We start from the raw sequence: 22,100 nt of genomic DNA, 5'->3' as shown, positions 1-22,100 counted from the left end.
CTAAAAACACATTGCACTTAGATGCACTTAGCCAAGATTGCTTATTTTCATAGACTTCTATTACCATTTTAACTTTTGTGCTGCTGGGAAATGAAAATAGAAACCTCAAGGAAGCTATTGGTGGAGAAATCTCAAAATCAACATTTATGTCCTAACGATAAATTTTCGTGTCTAGCCCAAAACTATTTTTTGCCAAATGCGGACCCTTTTGCCAGAGCGGGTCACATATGTACAACAACTACTGTTTAGAAATTCATCATATATTGATTAGATTTGCTGCTTTTGCATATGCAATGGATAAGAGTAAACAACTCACACTAATATTATCTGTGCATTTAGGAAAAGTGTTGTTCTGATTGTTTTTTATTTTTTGTTTTATTTTATTTTTTAATGATACATTATTAAATATGAACAACTTACTAGTACATTAACATGATAGGGGGTAGGACTAGGTAAGTTCTTGAACTTCTTTCTACTCACTTTGAGCATGTAAACAGTGCGATATAAAATGCAAGCGTTTGCACTATGACATCACTCGTGATTGTTTCCTTTTGTCAACTTTTATTTTATATTTTGTAATGTAATACAGTATGTTCAATAAACCAATCAATCAAAACATTCATTATGAAAAATGGTATACTAAAAGCACATTTTGCACGTATGCACATATTTTGGCAATATCTAAAATGTCATTTACATCTGGTTAGGAAGCATGTAGTAGCACTGATGTAAAATTGTGGCCCCCTCCAACATTTCAATTTCCCATCCCTGAGTTAAGCAGTTATGTTTAGAAAGGGAAATAGAAGAAAAAACGCTATAAAGTTATTTCTTACATATTTTAAACACATTAACGTCTCAACAATACTCTTAGTCTTACCTTTTCATATTCCCTTTAGGTCTTAGGACACAATCACAAGAATCATTGTGTAGCTCATGAGTCACTAAGACTTTTGTTTTTCCTTAGGGCTTTTCGCCACAAGATTTAAAAAACACTATGTACGAAGTCCGACAACATGGAGACAATAACTGTACAATGGGGCGTGAGTGCAAGGCAGGCAGGCGGCATCACAACTTGAGTGCAGAGGGGGCTTGGTCCTTGTTGTGAATGAGAGGCTAGTATGACGTCAGCAAACCAATGTCAACAATGCAGCTCTTGGAGGAGAAAAGGCGTTACATCCTACACGAACAGAAAGCTGTCCACGACGCACCGATTGATGTCTCTACCCCATTCAAATCGTCCTTCATGTTATTCGAGGACAGTGGGAATTAAGCAGCATGCAGACGTACTTTTATTTGTGAGAACCTACCGTGGGCTAGCAAAAAGGGTGAGTTTGTCGCTACGTTATGTTCACAATGCGCGAGCACTACGTGCTGTCAGCTTAAAAAAAACAAAAAAAACGGCGTGCTGAAGCCGCGGATTCGCGTGTGTTCGCTTGTTTTCCCCACTTGTTTTTGTTGTCGACATGCTGTTGTCAGTTAAACTACAGTGTTGTTGTTCCTTTTGGAGGCTTGTGTATTTTTTGCCAATGTGTTGTGTTTATCAGGGATGGTGATATTAAGCTGCACGAGGTGTTTTCACTCAAAACACGTTCCCTTTGAGCCACCGTGTTAACAACCCAGGAGCTCCAAATGGCGTGTGTTTCGTTCATTTTGCTTGTATTCTCTGCCAAAGAGTGTAATATGTCGTGTTTGCGAATAAAGGGGCAGGTCGCTTTATCTCAAAAGCGACTGACCCGGTTTGTAGCATGCCAGTAACAACACGCGTCAGGTTATTTCACAAGGAAGTTGGCGAAGAAAGCAAAATTCTTGGTTTATAATGTATCCAACAATGCGCGGTAGGTAACGTGCAGGCGAGAGGATCAGCCTCTCGTGCTTTACCTGCTGTCATTGTGGGGGCCGAAAGGCGCTGGCAAGGGACAAAGAAGCTCAGGCAAGCCCCCCCCCCCTTCCCCTACCACTACCCCCCGCCCCGCTCATCTTATTCCCGCCCTCTGTGGCGGAACACTCGGTTCATACAACGGCCACCTCGGAAAAGCCCAAGGATTCCAGAATTGATCATTCCTCCAGTTTATACTTTGAATTTTCCCTCACTTTACTGGGTAGAGCATTATTGCTCGTTAACAACGCGAAAAATCTTACCATCAAGCACACTGCATATATCAATGATGTTAAATCAAATGAAGCGAAATGCGATATTTGAAATCAATAGTATGAACCTTCATTGTTGTATATTACCTAACACTTTTTTCCCCGTTAACCAGTCACCCTGCCCGCACTGCTGCTGTCTCGTTCCGCCCTCCATCTCACTCCTATTATGAGAGCTGAGCATCACAGTGCTTGCAGTATTGTAAGAGGGGGCTTCTCTTGCTCAGTCTGCCCCCTCTTGTGCTTAACATACACTTCAAATGAATGGATTAGATGCAAGGTGACTGAAGCCCATGAAATATTTACTACAGCTCTCGCTGTAGACGGTGGGAGCACCACTGAGTCATCATGCTCCTTCAGGCTACTATGCAGTTAGTGTGTGTGCATTATAAAAAGGAAACAAATGTAAAAAATAAAATAAAAAATCCAACTTCCTTGATACTCAGATACAAGATGCCATACATTCAAACTATTTTAACATATGCCTCCTCTTTATGGGTAGAAATAGATAAAAATAGAGAAAAACAAACAAACAAACAAACAAACCATTACTCTCTTTTGAAGTCTTACATTTTTAGCTTCACAATCTTCTTTAATTTTTATTTTTTACTTCGAACAGGGTTCATACCCATCGCCTCCGGTGCGGCAGCTCAACATTTGCCACTCAGCTAAAGTTCTGGGCCACCGTAACGTTGCAGTGCCCTCCGCCTCCCATTTGCTGCACAAGGAAAACGGACAATTTCAAACCTGCCCGGACGCCCGGAAAGAATGTAATAAAGTGAATATCTCCCTGTAAAACAGCCTAATTTCTCACAAAATCAAGCTAGCAATAACAATACCAAACATCATGTTAAATGTAACAGCCAGTTAATCGAAGCACATCCACAAAGTCGTTTTGTACCATTCTTTGTAAAAAGTACAAATCATTCTCCGTCCCTTACTTTGCTGAAGCTCCGGTAGCTATGGCGTTGGTCTCCCATCCTTCAAAAGCTGACGTTTTTCCCTCAAAAGAAAGGCGTGAACATAGTTTTATATTCTCCAGAGTGGCGTCGTCTTACCGCCTTACTGTACACTAAGTGTGTTTTGAATTCACGAATGCACTGTGCAAACGTACATTCACATAGGAATAATACAGCGACGTAAAAAACGCTGCGTAGCGATCTGCCTATTTGCGTAAAGGACTTTTCTACTGGGAAACTGACTAAGCATGCGCGAACACACATCGCTATGCGGACAGGGCTGGGAAAAGCACAGTAGCGGTGTGCCTTCAGGAGGATAATTTTTGCAGCATTTTTGCCTGCAGGCCAGATGAAGTAATGAGTCATTTTTAATTGAGGTATGAAAATCACCAAATGTTGCTACTTTTAAACCTATAGGTAGTGTAGGCTTTTTGAAATAAAATAAATAATTAAAATAAATAGAAAAAGCCAAACGGTTTCAACTTTCATTTCAGCCTGGGGCAGGCAGTGCCTACCTTGACCCCCAGGTGCAGAGGATGTGAGATCGAGTCCGTGCTTTGAACTTCCTGGGTGGAGTTTGCATGTTCTCCCCGTGCTTGTATGGGTTTTCTCCGGGTACTCCGTTTTCCTTCCTCATTCCAAAGACATGCATGGCAGGTTAATTGATCATTCCAAATTGTCCATAGGTGTGTTTGTGAGTGTGGATGGTTGTTCGTCTTTGTGTGCCCTGCGATTGGCTGGCAACCAGTTCAGGGTGTACCCCGCCTACTGCCTGATGCCAGCTGGGATAGGCTCGAGCCCCCCCCGCGACCCTTGTGAGGACAAAGCGGTTAGGAAAATGGATGTATATATATATATATATACAAAATTTCTGCTACATATTCATCAATAATAGGTAATAAACTATCAAAGGCTTAATTAACTCAGTTTACAAATACTAGCCATACACTTTTTTTTATCACAACGCTCTTACTGTACTACAACCCCGTCACTCTTAAGCCCTCGTAATGTAATTTTTTTTAACGACATTTAAGTAAAATTTGCCAAAATTTGGCACACTATTGGAAGTGTGATATCTAAGTCATTTCAGATTTTTTTTTTTAACTTGCAACTACTCAAAATGTTGACCTATCCATACATATATAGTTTTTATTTAGTTTATTGTTTTTGATGCCTTCTATGGACAATAAAAGCAATATTGTCCTAAGAGCACAACTAACTATCATCTATATATATATATATATAAAAAAAACACATTTAAATTGGAATATTCACGCACACACGCACGCACATCCACTCATCACAAAATCATGCGCATGTGCACGTCACTGTTACTGTGTCCACACAAGCTCACACTGAGCTCTCAATCCCAACAGTGCTTTCTTGTTTTGGTATAAGAATGGGGACATAGGAAGCACATAAGTCAGCTCAACCAAAAATGATAATTAGCTCTCTAGTGCCATCTGGTGTATTATGGCTTCTATGACTCTAAGGTAAATATATATATATATATTTTTTTGGCCTGTGTTTAGTTGATGCAGGGATAAATTGAATAATCGCGGGAAATACACTATAACACATTGGGTGTACAGTGCATTAAAAAAACATGAAAAAGTATTACTTATAATGGGAGTCAATGGGGCAAAATTTTGACATTTTTGACTCATGTGTAATTTAAAAATTTGTTTCCCACATATAATAATGACAATAATAATTTTGAAATTTTGGACGGTGCCATTTTGAACTTCAACAATTGGACAATTGGGTGCAATTTTAGCTCACAGTGATTTTTTTCATATGCTTTATATTTGATATTAATAAAAAGCCAAAAGCCAAAAATTGGACACTTTCCTTACAAGGGTTCTAATCACAGCAGGGTTGTCGGTAACAGGGTCGCAAATCTGAACGAATGCTAGCTTTCTCTCAAGAGTAGAAGCTAGCTGTTCAGCTAGGTGTTCTTAGTCCTGCTACTTGCGTCTCATCTAACCTCATGAGCCACAAGTGAGTGTCGGCGAACTACTGTAATGTTATATGCGGTATATCTGCTCGAGACTTTTTATTTTTATTTTTAATATATATATATATATATTTGTATTACATTTTCTTGAAATCTACTTGGATGGTGGCCAATTTACTTGGGTGGCCCGCCCAAGTATTAACATGGTGTGGCAAACACTGATATATATATATATATATATATATATATATATAGTGCTGCTCAAAAGTTTGTGAACCCTGCAGGGAGGTTCAGACTTTTTGTAAAAAATATTAAAATAACCTTATTAAACTTTTAGTCATACCCAAATCTACAATGCTGACATGAAAAATAATGGACTTGAACAAAAAGAATGATAATATTGTCATTCTTTCTTGAACAAAAGTAAGAAAAACTCAGATTTCATGGGTGCAAACATATGTGAACCTCTCACTTAATCGGACATTGCACCTCTTTTTGCAATGAGAACTTCATCCAAACACCTTCTTTAGTGATTTATCAGTCTTTCGCATCTACTTTGGGGGAATTTTTGCCACTCTTCCTTGCAAAATGCAGCCAGTTGAGAGAGGTTGGATGGGCGTCTAGCATAAACTGCCCGCTTCAGGTTCCGCCACAGTATTTTGAAAAAATTTAAGTAAGGATTTTGACTGGGCACATCCAGAACATGAATCTTGTTGTTCTTCAGACATCCTTGGTTGTATTGCTGGAATGCTTTGGATTATTGTCATGTTGCATGATCCATCTTCTACTAGGCTGTAACTTCACAAAGGATGGCTTCAGGTTATTTTCTAGGATTTCACAATATTCCTCTGAATTCATGAGTCCTTAGATTATGTGCAGGTCCTGAGGATGAAAAGCCAGCCCAGCCAGAGCAGAATTGAGCATTTCCCCCCCCCCCCCCATGCTAGGGTGAAGGCTCTTTTGCTGGTATGCAGTGTTGACTTTTCACCAAACATGACTGTTTTAGTTGTGACCAAACAGTTCAACCAAACAGTTACATTTTGGACTCATCTGTCCACAGAAGGGACTTCCAAAAAGCTTCAGTGTTGTCCAGGTCCTCGCTGGCAAAGTTGAGATGGGCAGCTTTGATCTTTTTTGTGAGCACAGGCTTCAACCTAGCAAGTCTTCCATGAAAGCCTTGTCGATTGACTTTTCTTCTGATTGTTGAACCATGCACATGTGTTCCTGATACAGCAAAATAGGTCTGCAAATCCCTTAATGTGATGTTTGAGTTGGCTTTTTACCTGTATTATTATTTTTCTTGTGGGTCTTGCTTATATTTTAGGTCATCCACTTCTAGGCTGGATTGTAGTAATTTTCAGCGTTCTCTAGTTGCAGATAATCTGCTTCACAGTGGAATGATGAAGCTTATTTTTTTAGATGACTTTATAGCTTACCCCAGACAGATGTGCTGTCACTACCCACTTCCTGAGGTCCCCTGAGATTTCTTTTCCTCTCAGAATGACTGACCTGTATGGGTTCACCTGGGTAAGACTAAAGTGATGTGGTTTTGTCTCTGTTTCAGTCAGTGATGCACAATTTCTTTGCTAAACCTCTCATTTCATTGGTCCATTTCAGTGGATAGTTTAGCTACCAATTTGTCCTACCTGATCCCACTTGACTGCTTGTTTTAAGCAACGCAGTTCAGGGTTCACTTACTTTTGCACCTACATGAATTGACCAAAAACTATTTTTAATTAAGTTTTGACTACACAATTGAGTTGCTAAACGTACACCTGTTATTTCATATAAAATTTAATGGTTCAGATTGAACAACAAAATCAGGTTGAAACAATTGGAAAGTCCAAATTGTTCAAGAGGTTCACAGACTTTTGAGCAGCACTGTACACACACACACACACACACACACACACACACACACACACACATGTGTGTGTGCGTGTGTGTGTGTGTACAGTGCTGCTCATATATATATATATATATATATATATATATATGTGTGTGCGTGTGTGTGTGTGTGTGTACAGTGCTGCTCAAAAGTCTGTGAACCTCTTGAACAATTTGTGTATATATATATATATATATATATATGTGTGTGTGTGTGCTTTTGTTTAGATAGATAGATAGATGTACTATATGTGAATATGTAGTTGTGGTTTAAATCACCTTTACTAACAGTACATTGTTAAAATGCTCTTTCCTCCTGTACTGATGATGTATAAACATTATAGATATAAACTCAGCGACCCCTGTCATGTTTTTCAGCAATCCCCTTACAGTATTGGTGTTTCTTTATCTGGTGTAACCTAGCCGCAGATCTGGCAAACCATCTGGCATGGTTGGCAGTGATTGATGCAGACATGGAGCAGATGGTGAGATGATGGTCAGTTGTTTTGGGCCCTGCTTAAAACCACATTGTCTAGGCAGGGGTCGCTAAGCTGAAACTAGAGCTAAAGCTGTTGTTTAGCTGAGGGAGTATTATAGCGTCTGAGGGACACTGATTTATAAAGGCTATAAAACAAATACTGTACAGTTGAAGTGGAAGACAATCTGAGCCTTGAATGATCAGGTTTGTTCTAGAGATAGGCCAATTTTTTTTCCAAGCCAATGCCATTGCCGATTATTAGTAGTCAAGTAGGCCGATAACCGATATGTATAGCCGATATTCGTTTGAAGTTTTGAATGTCTTTCGAAGTAATAACTACTAAATCATGCTTACTCATGGGAAATATATATTTTTCTAAATACTACTCAATTTTATGACTGTTACCATCTACTGTATATATGGGTTCACAGTTATAATCAGGAATGACACTACTGCTCTCCCTCAGATTAAAATTTCATACGTCAGTTACACAGTGACAAGTTTTTGGAGCATGTAAACATTGTTACATAAAAAAAAAACAGTACTCAACTATCTTTTTAAAATTACTTATGTTAGTTTTTTATTGTTCACATAGTTTGAATTATTGAAAGGTATTACTCTACCCTTTTATTTACCTTTGCTGATGCCTATCCAAGGTTTTTACAGTGTTTAAATACAGTAAGGACACAAACCTTACAACTAAAAAGGCGAACATATATCGCTGATGTCGGGCCAAAACCTTGTACTTCCTAAATAGTCACTTTTCAGGAGACCCCCAAAACGGCATTTTTAATTATTTTTATTTTATTTAACCATTAACATTACATCATTCAAGAGAGCAAGCCATTTTGAACACTTAAGATGAGTCAATAATTTGTAATATATTTTATATACAGTATATATATATATAATAAATACACACCACTTGTGGACTGACCAACAGAATAGTTTTTTGAAAAAAAGTATTAAATTTACCAAATTGCAGAGATGGGCATTTCGTCGGGATTGAATGATGAGAAACTTTTAAAAAATGGCGGACTCCGCAACGTGGGTTTTCGTCCATCAGTGTGTAATCTTCACTCACAGAGTCAAGTAACAATGTACCTCAAAGTTAGATGCCTGTTTTGCTGAGGACTGGAGGAAGCACGCACTGCGTGTCTCTGGTGTGTTTGTTCGTGTGTGCTGCTTATAAGGACTGCATTGAATATATATGTGTGAGAGTGTGACTACTCCTGTGGTCAATAAAGGATACCTCTGCTGAGACTTGTTGCCGGTTGTGATTGGGTAAATTGTTTGTTTGTTTGTTTTTTAACAATGAATTTGATTTAAACAGCAAACAGTATACACAACCTGTAAAAACATAATTGAATATGTACATTTTATACAATGTAATCAACACAAAACACGGCAGGAAGTTTACAAAGTATATAGAATAGAAGCTAAACAAAATAGATTGGCTAAGTAGGCGGAACCAGCCGAATTAGGAAAGATGAAAACACAAATGGCGGCACGATGGTTGACTGGTTAGCACGTCTGCCTCCCGGTGCAGAGGACGTGAGATCGAGTCCGGGCTTCTGCCTTCCTGGGTGGAGTTTGCATGTTTTCCCCGTGCTTGTGTGGGTTTTCTCCGGGCACTCCGATTTCCTCCCACATTCCAAAGACATGCATGGCAGGTTAATTGAACACTCCAAATTGTCCATAGGTGTGATTGTAAGTGTGGATAGTTGTTCGTCTCTGTGTGCCCTGCGATTGGCTGGCAACCAGTTCAGGGTGTACCCTGCCTACTGCCCGAAGCCAGCTGGGATAGGCTCCAGCCCCCCCGCAACACTTGTGAGGATAAGTGGCTAAGAAAATGGATGGATGGATGGACAACACAAATCTACAGTATTTGTTTAAGTATACTATTTTGTTTATGTGTAATTTATTCACATATAAACATGTATGGTTGTTGGATTATATTAAACCTGGGTGAAATTATTTATTTTAAGAATATTTAGTAAACAATTTAGGTCACACAATCACGAGAGAGAGAGAGAGAGAGGAGAAAGAGAGCTGTCAAAATTAATCGATCAACAAGTAATCGATTATCAAATTAATTGACAACTATTAATAATCGAGTAATCGTTTGGAGCCATTTTTTTTTATTTACAATTGTCCAAATCCTTTTTTTAATTGTTTTTTTAATTGTTCACTGATTTCTGTAGTCCTTCATGAAAGACTGATTATCTTCTGTGTTTAATCAAAATAAGACATTTTCAAACATCTGTTTTTACTTTGGAAAACAATGACCAAACCAGAAATATAGTACATTGACCCCCCATCCCGCTTCCTTTTTTTTTTTTTTTTAAATCGCTATACAAATACGAAGTAATAATATGTAAACAACAAACACTGGTTAATAAACAGTAATCGGGGGAAAAAATTAATTGTAATACAATTTAATGCAAAATTTAAATGAACTTGATTAGTCTATTAATCGATTGGAAAAATATTCAATAATGACAGCACTATTATTTCAGCGTTGGCTAGTATGCTAACTAGTTTGTTTCATGTGAATGGTTTATACAGGGAGTCTTCGAGTTACGTCGTACACGATTTACGTCGGTTCGACATTACGGCGCCCGTGCCTCATCCGTAGCACCTTCTTTTTCGTTAATTTCCCACATTAATGATGCCATTTTAAAGTTATTTCAAGTTGTGTTGTTGTTACCTCCAGCAACAGACATCCATCAGCTGGTCGGCTCGCCATCAGGCACGTCACATTTCCGTGTTTAAGTTTGAATTAGCTCCGCTCAGCCATCCGTCAGCAATGAATGTCCGTGCGTAAACACGAAAAATTGGTTCCGGCTCTTCCGATCGCGCAAATATGTTTTTTTAAATTACTGTACAAAGTTTTTTGATGTAAATATCGACTTTAACGGTGAAATCCAACCTAAGTCGAAATTTGGGTTACATCGCCAGCGTAGGAACGGAACTCCGCCCTAACTTGAGGACTCCCTGTATTGTGAATTTACAAGGCACAGCAGTGGATTAAGGGGAGCATCAGTGGTTTTTTTTTTTCTTACTTGAAGGTGGGGTCTTCACTCAGAAATAAACACTTCATAACCACTGGATGTCGTCTACACATGAATCCTTCTCAATCAACACCTCTCGGCTTCTGTTAATGTGTGGTGGTGATTTTGTCATCAACCACCAGGGGTTTTCCTGGCTCAAATTGAGGCAGAGGTGGTACCAACCTGACTACGATGGGTGACTACCGATACAATGTGTTAGTATTGGTGCCAATGCCAGTCTTATTTTAATGTATCAGTTATCACGGCGATGACCGATACCTTTATGGGCCATGCTCCTGTAGCCATTTTATTATCAAAAACTAGAAATTATAATAATACAAAGTTGCTATTCATTTCATGCCATTTTAAGGAAAAATAATATATTGGGATATATAGATCTTTCTGTAAAATCATCTGTCATTTTTGGCTGTTGAATATTGGGAAAAATTATGGTATCAAACATTACAGAGAGAATATTTTAAGAGTTCCAATAAGAATATGACTATTATCACATTAAAGCATTATTTTCTTAAAACTCACAAACCTCAGGTCAACTCTAAATGGACTACATATTTTTTACATTTCTTGCAACCAGACACAGAACATTTAAGCCTCCTGTTTTTCAGTCTGAAGAACCTCCTCATGTACTCAGTGTAGTCCAAGGCCTACTGGTCTGGTCAATCAATGGCTATCTTACAACAGACATCCAGTGCCTCTCCTTCAGTCGGTTGCGTAGATGTGTCTTCACCTTAAACAAAACAATTCATCATGCATAAAGTATTTTTGTATTTATTCTGATACATACATGAAGCATCTATAAGGTTTTCAATCATATATTACAATTTTGAGTGCAGAGAAGAGTCTCTCCAAATCTGCAGTCTGGACAGAGGCTGTGAGGGCGATAGCAGCTACAAGGCTTAGGGTGGGATACATGTCAGCAGATTCTGCAGATACAAGCCACAGAAGCACCTCCAGGGATTTGGTTTGAATAAAAGCAGTGAGAGAAAAAGATGAATGAAATTGTTATTAAGTAAAACTTGACTGTTGTGGGGGTGATACAGTTATGTAACTTATCCTTATCCGGTACCTTCAGATCAGGACTCCACACTCTCAGTCTGTATGAGCTGACAACAGGTCAGACTCCCTCAGTCTTGGAAACTTCTCTGCCAGTGTCCTTATCTCAGCATCCCCATATTCTGTACTAGAGTTTGACAACATTTTCCCGGGGGAGAACACATTGAAGACAGACAAACTGCTGGTGTTTGGGAATCTGTTGTCAATATTCTCAGTCAGTGCAGTCAGAAATGGCTCCATCACCTGTAGATGTTTAAAAAATAAAATAAAATAACAGTCCTTCCTTTCACATTACACAAATACATTCGTAATGCATAGTGTTTTTGAAGCTCCCCCACACATCATCATGGAAATAGGCAGGGACCTCTTCCTGCAGAGGCTCCAGACCAGCATCAGACTGGAGCCATGCTTGCCAGCGGTCTTTGACCATGGTGCTCTGTTTCAGCTGTGGCAGTGATGATTTCAGCACCGTGCCCAGATATAAAACACAACAGCTTTGCTAGCAACGGCATTTCAATTAACAGAAAACCCAAGGACTGTTTCTCATACCTCCTGCTCCACCTGAGAGAAAAAAAGTTTTCTCTTTTGAAAAACCAAAAACTGCAGGTGAATCTTCTTATGCACACGTTGCATTAGGCACAGGGCAGGGGGAAATAACTTGTCCTTTACAAAGGAATGCAGTCCTTGTGCATTTAGCTCATTCCGGGCTAGGAGTGAGAGATCGGCAATGAGAGCAGGCAGAATTTGACGCATCACATTTGTTACTTCCTTATTAGATTCCCATCTGGTAGTGTTTCCTCCCTACCAAAAATATTTAGTAAATGACAAAAAAAAAATGAAAAGCACTGAATATTGCTAACCTGCAGTGTGATTTGGGGGAGTTCAAAAAGCTTCTCCATGTCCTTGAGACTGCTGGTCCTATTACTGGAGGACTGGTAGAACCAGAAGATTGTTCCAACAGCCTGGCATATTTAGTGAGGTAATGAATTGCCCTCTGTCCCTTAATGCAGTCTGACACTGCCAGATTGAGACGATGTGCAACACAGTGTACGGTTATCAGGCCAGGGAATGAGTCTTGTAGTCTCTTCCCAAGCCCATCTTTTCTCCCTAAAATATTAATTTTAAAAAACCACAACACAGTAACACTGTCAATCTTATAAAATGTTAAAAGGTAAATGCAAAAACAAAAATAAATGGAAAATTCCCCTATCATTACTGCAGTGCCATCACTTGCAAAAGAGGCTAGCTTGTTGGTTGGCAGCATTTTCTCATAGCAGACACTCCACCCAAATGCAACACCCTGGTTTGGACTACAGTGCTTCCCACATGGTTGGGTCCTAAAAAAAACTAAACATAAAAAACAATATCTCTTAGTTGAAGTATTTTTAAATACACAATTGTATTTAATTGCACAAAGCAATGTTACCTCACAACTAGACCCAGTTGTTTTGTCACAGAGACGTCAGTTGTCTCGTCGACCCTTAATCCCCACACTGAGGATTTCGACAACTCTGCCACCAACTGGTCATCCAATCCTGGGGGCAAAACAGACAATAATTATGAACTTGGCCTACTTAAATTTAAAAACAATTATATGAAAACATTGAATATTCATCCAATCATCCATCCATCCATTTACTACTGCTTATCCGGGGTCGAGACGCGGGGGCAGCAGCTTTAGGAGGGAAGCCCAGACTTCCCTGTCCTCAGCCACTTCAACCAGCTCCTCCGGTGGGATCACAAGGGGTTCCCAGGCCAGCCGAGAGACATAATCTCTCCAGCGTGTCCCCGGGGCCTCCCACCGGTGGGACTTGCCCGGAACACCTCTCCAGAGAGGCGTCCAGGAGGCATCCGAACCAGATGCCTGAGCCGCCTCAACTGGCTCCTCTCCATGCGGAGGAGCAGTGGCTCAACCCCAAGTCCTTCCCAGATTACTGAGCTTCTCACCCTATCTCTAAGGGAGAGCCCGGACACCCTATGGAGAAAACTCATTTTGACCGCTTGTATCCGGGATCTTGTTCTTTTGGTCATGAGACACACTTCGTGACCATAGGTGAGGGTAGGAACGTAGATCGACCGGTAAATCGAGAGCTTCGCCTTTTGGCTCAGCTCCTTCTTAACCACCACAGACCGATACAAAGCCCACATCACTGCAGACACTGCACCGATCTGCCTGTCGATCTCCCACTCCCTCCTGCCCTCACTCGTGAACAAGACCCCAAGATACTTGAAGTCCTCCACTTGGGGTAGGATCTCCTCCCCGACCCAGAGAGAGAGCATGCCACCCTTTTCCGACTGAGGACCATGGTCTTGGATTTGGAAGTGCTGATCCTCATCCCAATCGCTTCACACTCTGCTGCGAACCGCTCCAGTAAGAGTTGGAGATCACGGCTTGATGAAGCCAACAGCACCACATCATCTGCAAAAAGCAGAGATGCTATACTGAGGCCACCAAACCGGACCCCGTCAATGTTTCGGCTGCGCCTAGAAATTCTGTGCATAAAAGTTATGAACAGTAATCGTGACAAAGGGCAGCCTTGGCGGAGTCCAACCCTCACTGGAAACAAATCCGACTTACTGCCGGCAATGCGGACCAAGCTCTGACATCGGTTGTACAGGGACCAAACAGCCCGTTTTCAAGGGGCTCAGTACCCGTATTCCCGAAGCACCCCCCCACAAGACTCCCCAAGGGACGCGGTCAAATGCCTTCTCCAAATCCACAAAACACATGTAGACCGGTTGGGCGAACTCCCGTGCACCGTCGAGGACCCTGCCGAGGGTGTAAAGCTGGTCCACTGTTCCATGCTCCTCCTAAATCCGAGATTCAACTTCCCGACGAACCATCCTCTCCAGCACCCCTGAATAGACCTTAACAGGGAGGCTGAGGAGTGTGATCCCTCTACAGCAGGGGTGGCCAACTAGTCAGAGACTTTTTTTTCTGTGTTACTGCAAAGAGCCACATCATACACATGGGTATACATGAACATCATCTTTTAATCATGTATGCACGCATACACAGACCTCTGCTCAGCCAGATCTAATGAAAATAACCACACCAACATGATAATATCAGCAATTTTCAACAGTTAACATTGTGTGCACTGTCTCACACACAAACTCTCATTTCAAGAAAGTCCACAAACAATAATAGAATAATTTTCAATAACATCTTTCTCTTACTATGCTGCTTAGTGAGACTTCTGGCATTCCTTATCTTGAACAATGCTCTTCAAATCTGTCTTGTATTCTGTTGTTGCCACTCTAAGCAATTCTTTCAAATGAGTGTCAGTCAGAACAGATCGATGCTTTGATTTCACATGTTTCAGGGTAGAAAACACAGACTCGCAGACGTACGTTGACCCAAACATGGACAGTATCTTAAGCGCAGCTCGTTTGATGTTGGGGTATTTTTCAATTGGCACACTTTTCCAGAACTCAACGGTCCCTTCCCTTAAAACAGCTTTCAGTTGATCCTCCTCACAAAGGTCGATCATCTCCAACTCAGCCGCAGCCTCATCTGTGACGAGCGGGGCTTTCAAACAGTCTGTCTCCGCATTAAATGGGTCGACGAGGAACGTAATCTGTGGTCTTTTCAGTTGTAGATCACAGAACCGGGTCACAAAGCTTTCGTGCAGGTTTGCAACCAGTGTTGCATATCTGTCTCTTTTCTTTTTCAGGGCGGCGCTGGTGACTTGCTCACTGGCTTTTAGCAAAGTATGAAAATGTGTTAAATCTCCCTTTTGAATATGCGCCTCAGCTTTAGTTTGTTGACAAACGCAAACACACTTTGCACCAGGTCAGGCAGCATTTTTAACTTACCCTGCAGGGTCAGGTTCAGTCTGTCCAAGTGACACAGCATGTCGACTGAAAATGCCAGATCCATAATCCACTCGAGGTCTGAGAGCTCGGGATAGTCCTTGTCCTTCTCTTCCATGAACAGTTTCACAGCATCCAAAAGCTCAAAGAAGCGAGAGAGTACCTTGCTTTTTGACAGCCACCTCACAGTGCAGTGCAGCGGCAGGTCACCTGGAAGCCCTTGGGGTCCAGCTCAGCGATGAGATTCCTGAATTACCTGTGGTTAAGCGCATGTGTGCGGATGTAGTTGACGATTTCCATCACAGGCTTCATGACGTTGTTTAAATTCAATGATTTAGACACGAGTTGCTCCCTGTGGATGATGCAGTGGAAATTCCAAAAGTCGGGAAATGTTTGATCAGCTTTGCACAGCCCCACAAGCCCGTTCACGGATCCGATCATGGCTGGCGCTCCATCCATGGCTATTGCAGTTAGTTTCGGTATGGGCAGATTTGCTTTTGCAAACGCAGCCATCATTGCTTCTTTCACATCTATGCCACGGGTTCTGTCTTTTAATGGCACAATATCAAGGAGTTCTTCTTTGATCATACATTCATTTGACACAGACCGTGCAAATATTGCCAACTGAGGCTTGTCTTGTATGTCACAACTCTCATCCAGTGCCACACTAAAATACTCACATGCTTGAAGGTCAGAGTGCAACTCTGATTCAACAGCTGTATTAATATCCGATATTCTGCGTTTAACACTGTGGCGGGACAGTTGAACGTCTGATACGCTCCGTTTTAGTTTGTCATCTCCAGGAACCAAGATTTCAAAGGCGTCAATGAGGCATTTTTTAATGAAGTCCCCTTCGTTGTATGGCTTTTTAGCCCGTGCTATGTTCCAAGACAGCTGATATGATGCAAGCGTTACGGTCTCCGAGTGTTTTGTGAATTTTTTGAAAAACTGCACCTGCTTTTCTGCCTTGCTTTTCAAAGCGACCAACTTGTTCTTGCGAAGTTCAGTCCCTCTTGGAAATTCCTGTTCGATGTTAGGGTGGAGTGAGCTGAAGTGACGCTGAAGATTTGAAGCTTTGAAATGCGCTAATGCTGCTTGACATATAAGGCAGATCGGCTTGCCATTACGTTTAACAAAAATATATAAACTCTCCCACTCTGGCAAAAACGTCCTGTTTTCTTCTTCATATTTTCGTTTGGCTGTGCTTTTTTTCCCTGCCATTTCAAGAGGTAACTTGACGGAAATTGTTTACAACACAAATGATGTCACACCAAAGATTCTCTCGTCGCTCGTTTGACGTCATTCAAACATGGTCAGTGTGCCATCTAGCTGTAGGGGGAGTGAATGACAGCTGTAGGGGGAGTGAATGACAGCCCCAGCCAAGCATTTTTGACGCATGTCATGTGAAAGCTCCTGAAGAGCCGCATGAAACTAGTTAAAGAGCTGCAAGAGGCTCGCGTGCCACGTGTTGGCCACCCCTGCTCTACAGTATAGTATAGTATAGTTCTTAAAAAGGCGGCCCACCACTCTGGTCTGCCAATCCAGGGGCACTGTCCCCGATGTCCATGCGATGTTGTAGAGGCGAGACCCACAACATCCAGAGCCTTAAGGAACTTCAGGCGGATCTCATCCGCCCCCAGGGCCTTGCCACCGAGGGGCTTTCTAACCACCTCAGTGACTTCGTCCCCAGAGACAAGAGAGCCCACCTCGGAGTCCCAAGACTTCGGAAGACTTTGAAAGGGTCTTCGAAGTATTCTCTCCACCGATTCACACTGTCCCGAGACGAGTTAAGCAGCACTCCATCTCCACTATACACAGTGTTAATGGTGCACTGCTTTCCTCTCCTGAGACGCCGGATGATGGACCAGAATTTCCTCAAAGCTGTCCGGAAGTCATTTTCCATGGCATCTCTGAACTCCTCCCATGTCTGAATTTTTGCCTCAACGACAGCTGAAGCTGCATTCCGCTTGGCCAGCCGGAACCTGTCAACCGCCTCCTCCTCCTTAAGCTTTATGTCATCCCTTACCACTGGTGTCCACCAAAGGTTCGAGGATTGCCGCAATGACAGGCACAGACCACCTTATGGCCACACCTCCGATCGACCGCCTCTACAATGGAGGCGCGGAACATGGCGCGGGCTCAATGTCCCCCACCTCCCCCAGGACAAAGGAGAAGTTCTGCCGGAGGTGGGCGTTGAAACTCTTTCTGACAGGGGATTCTGCCAGACGTTCCCAGCAAACCCTCACAATACGTTTGGGTTTACCACGTCTGAGGTCTGCGGACGAGCCCCACCTCCGGGCTTGGCTCCAGAGGGGGGCCCAGGTGACCCGCGTCCGGGCAAGGGAAACGTATGTAAATATATTGTGTTGATTCGCTTCCTGATAGGGCTGGGCAATAAATCGAATTAATTCGATACATCGTCATTTTAAAAATCGAATAGTTTTTGCTAAAATTTTGCTAAATTGTGAAATAAAATTTTGTCTTTTGGATTATTAAAAGCTCTTGTTCTTATGTTCTGTTACATTAAAATGTTTTTTTTAAGTTGTAATTTTGTGGCAGAATGCTGGATGGGTGGTTTACAAGACATGTTTACAATAGCTACCAACTACTTAATTGTGGCATTTACACCAAAAAAAAACTATGAATGTTAAGTTTATGTTAAAACTTATTTAGAATCAGTAAACATTATTGTTTTCTGAACATTTTGCACAGGAATTATTTTTGAATAAATGAAACCTTTAAATAAATGTTTGTTGGGTTTAATCGATTAAAATCGTAATCGTCCTGAATGTCTGTAAAAATCTTTTGGCCCTATCTCTCAGCCCTACTTCCTGACTGATCGAGGTAGGATGCATTTTATTGCTTCCCGAGTTCACTCCCGCGGCGCCAGCTGAAACCAAACACTCCATTGTTTTTTTTTTTTTCAACATGCCTAGTGGGACGAGATGGAAAACTTAAAGTATTTTATTCAAAAATTGGAGCACACCATATCTGAAATGAGTAAGCAGATGCTGGAATTGATCCAAAATCAAAACCAAGACCTTCTGAAGGAAATTCAATAGCTGTGGATTGAGATAAAAGATAAAAGGCAGATCAGAAGATCGGCACATTGCAGACTTGGAGAAACTGGCACAAGAGCTTGATCAAAATGCACGCATCAACGATCTCATCATCACCGGGATTAAAATCAGGCTGCGCACGTATGCACAAGCTGCGGCCTGAAGAAGTGAGGAGGATCCTGATCTGAATCCTGACAACGAAACTGTTGAACAACAGGTGATTGCCAAACTGCAAGAATTGGGAATAACAGCGGAATCGCAGCACATTCAACAGTGCTACCCGCTTCTATCTGGAGGGAGAAAACCACCAATGGTCTTCATGAAGCTCACCGACAGGAAGAACAAGATTGCACTTCTTAAACAGGGGCATCGCCTCAAGCTTATAATTAGTGAAATTCTACAGCCTCTAACCCCGGGATTACACCGCATGCGTGTGCGCTGCGTCTCCGCTCCGCTGCATCTTGACTGCGTGCTCCAGACACATCAATTTTATGGACAAAACTCACCGGCTGCGCACTGCCGCGTTCCGGAAGCTCCGTCGCCGACAACTTGCCGCCGTGTCTCGCGTGATCGCGCGCGATAATGTGGCATTAAAAATGACAAACACACTTGTATATACACTGGGTGGGATCACATCCACGGTGTAGGGGTAGAGTTCGCCAGTCGGGGGTTTGGGGGCCTATGTTGTGATGGGTGTGGGTGGGTAGTGGGGGCTGTAGGTCGGTGGGGTGCTTGGTGGGCCTGCCGTGCCCCGTTCTGCTGCATTGGGCTTGGGGCGCGGGCCTTGTTGGGGCCTTGGGGGGTTGTGCTTGCTCTGTCCTGGCCGGGGTCGATGCCTCCCCTCTTTGGTGGAGTTTTTCATGCATGCCAGATCCACCACACCAGCATCTACCGAAATTCAAACACAATCTGCTTCTTCCTCTGGTCGCTGAATCGGTGGAGGCTGATGTCTGTGGATCTCACTCTGCTTCATCTATCCTTCCTTCCTTTCCTTAGTATTTCCTTTGGTCTCTTGAGGTCTCCCTAATTGGTTGGAATTTAGATGTTTCTGGGGTTGATGAAAGATTCTGGTTGGTAACCCGGTGGATAGTAGGTGATGTCTGGTCGGTGCTGGATTTCACTTTTCTTTCTTTTCTTTGATCCTTCCTCGGGACAACTTCACGACTCTAGCGGGATTCTGAAGTATTCGCTTTAGGTGAACGGTATGGGATTTTTAATAGATTTTAGGTGAATTAATGAGCACACACTCACAGGCACGCACATATGCACACACACACATGCACGTACAAAACAAATAAATAAAATAAAGAGAGAGAGCAATGATGATGACAGGTCGAATCGGTAAGATTACCGATTGAACAATACTGAGCTCCACCTCCATTGTAAATCTGTCCTCATTCATGTTTGCTGCGGTGAATTAAGCGTTAAGCATTATGATGTTTTGCTGACATGATTGCGAAATAGGATCTGGCGGGTATTTTATTCTGAAAAGTAACTGGAATTTTTATATTTTAAAACTGCGTCGGTCTTCCTGTCCCGCTCGATGTGTTCTGTGCTAGTTTGCCATTTGATGGATGCCGACGCATGCGTCACCTGGCAAAAATAGTCGATCCGCAGCCAGTGTAATTTGAACAAGCTGACAAAATGAAAACGAATTGGGTGCACCCATGGAGCGGAGCGGAGACGCAACGCACACGCATGCGGTGTAATCCTGGGGTAACTCACATATGCAACCTCTCATTTATGACTGGGATGTTCCCAAGCGAGATGAAAGTTGCTAAAGTTGTCCCTATTTATAAAGGGGGAGATTCACACAAATTTGGCAATTAAAGACCCATTTCAATATTACCACAATTGTAAAAAATCTTGGAAAAACTTTTTAATGATAGGCTTGATAAATTTATAACTATTAAACGATAGTCAGTATGGTTTTAGAAAAGATCATTCCACTGGACAAGCTTTGACCGAATCCATGGAAATTATTACAGATGCGATAGATCAAAAACTACATTCTATTGGAATTTTCCTTGATCTAAAAAAAGCATTTGATACAGTAAATCATGAAATATTATTAAAAAAAAATTGAGAGAATCAGAATTAGAGGTGTAGCTCTAGATTGGATACGAAGCTTTTTATCTAAAATATATCAATATATGACAATCGGACGGAGCATGTCGAATAGACTCAAAGTCACATGTGGTGTACCCCAGGGTTCAGTCTTGGGTCCTAAATTATTTATACTATACATAAATGACATATGAGAGGTCTCTAGTGTCTGATACTCTTCAATCAATGGTACTCTTTGCTGATGATGCAAATATTTTGTGTGCAGGTGAGGATTTAAACAAGCTGGCCCAAAGTGTAAACGAAGAATTGTACAAGCTGCAACAATGGTTTAATGCAAACAAACTCACTGCATCTTAACAAGACCAAATTTATGTTATTTGGTAAAAAGAAAAAAAAAAGTACTTAAAGAAACTATAAACATTTAAGTCAGCAATGTGAATATCAAAAGTGTTAGAGAACACAAGGTATTGGGAATAATAATCGATGACTTGTTAACATGGAATACTCATAAGTAAAAATAAATAAATAAACTAGCTAGAAGTATATCTATTCTATTTAGAGCTCAAAATATGTTAAATAAAATTATATAAATTATTTATTGTGCGCTGATCCTGCCTTACTTGACCTATTGTGCTGAAATTTGGGGGAATGCCTATATAAGCCGCCTACATCATTTGATAGTACTCCAGAAAAAAACATAAAAAAATCATACACAATGTTCCTTACAATGCACATACACACAAATTATTTATTAAACCTAAATTATTGAAATTATATGATTTAATAAACTTTAGGACTGTGCAGACAATGTATAAAGCGTCAAAAAACTGCCTCCCTTATAACTTGCAAATTAGCTTTCAGGCCAGGGAATTGAAATATGATTTGAGAGGGAAACATGTATTTGTACAAAGTTATATCAGAACAACACTAAAATCATTTTCGGTCTCCTGTACTGGTGTACAACAATGGAATAACTTGGATTTTGGAGTAACTAACACTTTTTTTTTGAAAAAAAAAGCCAGTCAGCCTTATATTTAACAGATACACTGATGAAAATCGATACTCTTCTGGATATGATGACATTTGCACACAAGGTCAAAATCTGGGTGAAAACCCTGAACATTAAACAAGGCTTGATGTTCCTAAAAAAGAAGAAAAAAATGTAAACATATCTGAACCTGATATCTTTGCTCAAGTACTGATCACTTATCAGTTGGGAGCTGTTACGCCTTCGAAAAGCAAATACCGGTACTGACCTTCCTGATTGCTGAAATAAGTACTGATTCTATCCTGTAAAACAACATGGAACTAGTGAACTGATCTTTAAGTGCTCTGGACAAGATCTTCTCAACAATGAGAACTGGACCTAGTCATCGCTCATTTCCGGGTGGAACTTTCGTGTCTGGATTTGCAGAAGATAGCTGGGGAAAATGGCGGCCGCTGTGTCTAGCCTCAGTCATCGAAGACATCTAACTGTTCATCACGCTGGTGGCTGGGATGCTTCTACTAGGGATCGGAGCCCTCTGGCTGTATCGAATCCTCAGAAAAATGCAGAATGGGCAACAAAAAAAGCGGTGGAAATGGCCACTGTGGCTCTGAGCGCCA

General features: G+C 41.4%; 1 protein-coding gene and 1 long non-coding RNA gene across 12 annotated transcripts in view; one reads left to right on the top strand and one right to left on the bottom strand.

The window, feature by feature from the left end:
- Window positions 1–1,141: 1,141 nt before the first annotated feature.
- Window positions 1,142–22,100, top strand: part of bach2a (BACH transcriptional regulator 2a) — a 91,023-nt gene continuing 70,064 nt past the window's right edge. For 6 of the 11 annotated variants that reach the window (XM_077556686.1, XM_077556342.1, XM_077556097.1 and 3 more), the window contains exon 1: window positions 1,182–1,325. Coding sequence is in view for 1 of the 11 variants with exons in the window: in XM_077556860.1 (XP_077412986.1) it covers window positions 1,215–1,325 (111 nt within the window). In the remaining 10 variants the exon portion in view is untranslated. Of the gene's footprint in view, window positions 1,326–22,100 lie in introns of all 11 variants that reach the window. The other 5 variants (XM_077556499.1, XM_077556181.1, XM_077556860.1 and 2 more) reach the window with 4 other exon arrangements.
- On the bottom strand, window positions 10,277–16,631 carry LOC144042377 (uncharacterized). Its single transcript, XR_013290901.1, has 6 exons — window positions 16,324–16,631; window positions 12,980–13,088; window positions 12,414–12,900; window positions 11,567–11,796; window positions 11,320–11,448; window positions 10,277–11,227 (listed from the first exon to the last, which is right to left on the bottom strand). It is a non-coding gene; the product is annotated as an uncharacterized LOC144042377 (long non-coding RNA).

Source organism: Vanacampus margaritifer, chromosome 1 (genome assembly GCF_051991255.1).
Source record: "Vanacampus margaritifer isolate UIUO_Vmar chromosome 1, RoL_Vmar_1.0, whole genome shotgun sequence".
NCBI lineage: Eukaryota > Metazoa > Chordata > Actinopteri > Syngnathiformes > Syngnathidae > Vanacampus > Vanacampus margaritifer.
Note: the sequence above shows the minus strand (reverse complement) of the source record. Positions and strands in the feature narration are given on the sequence as shown.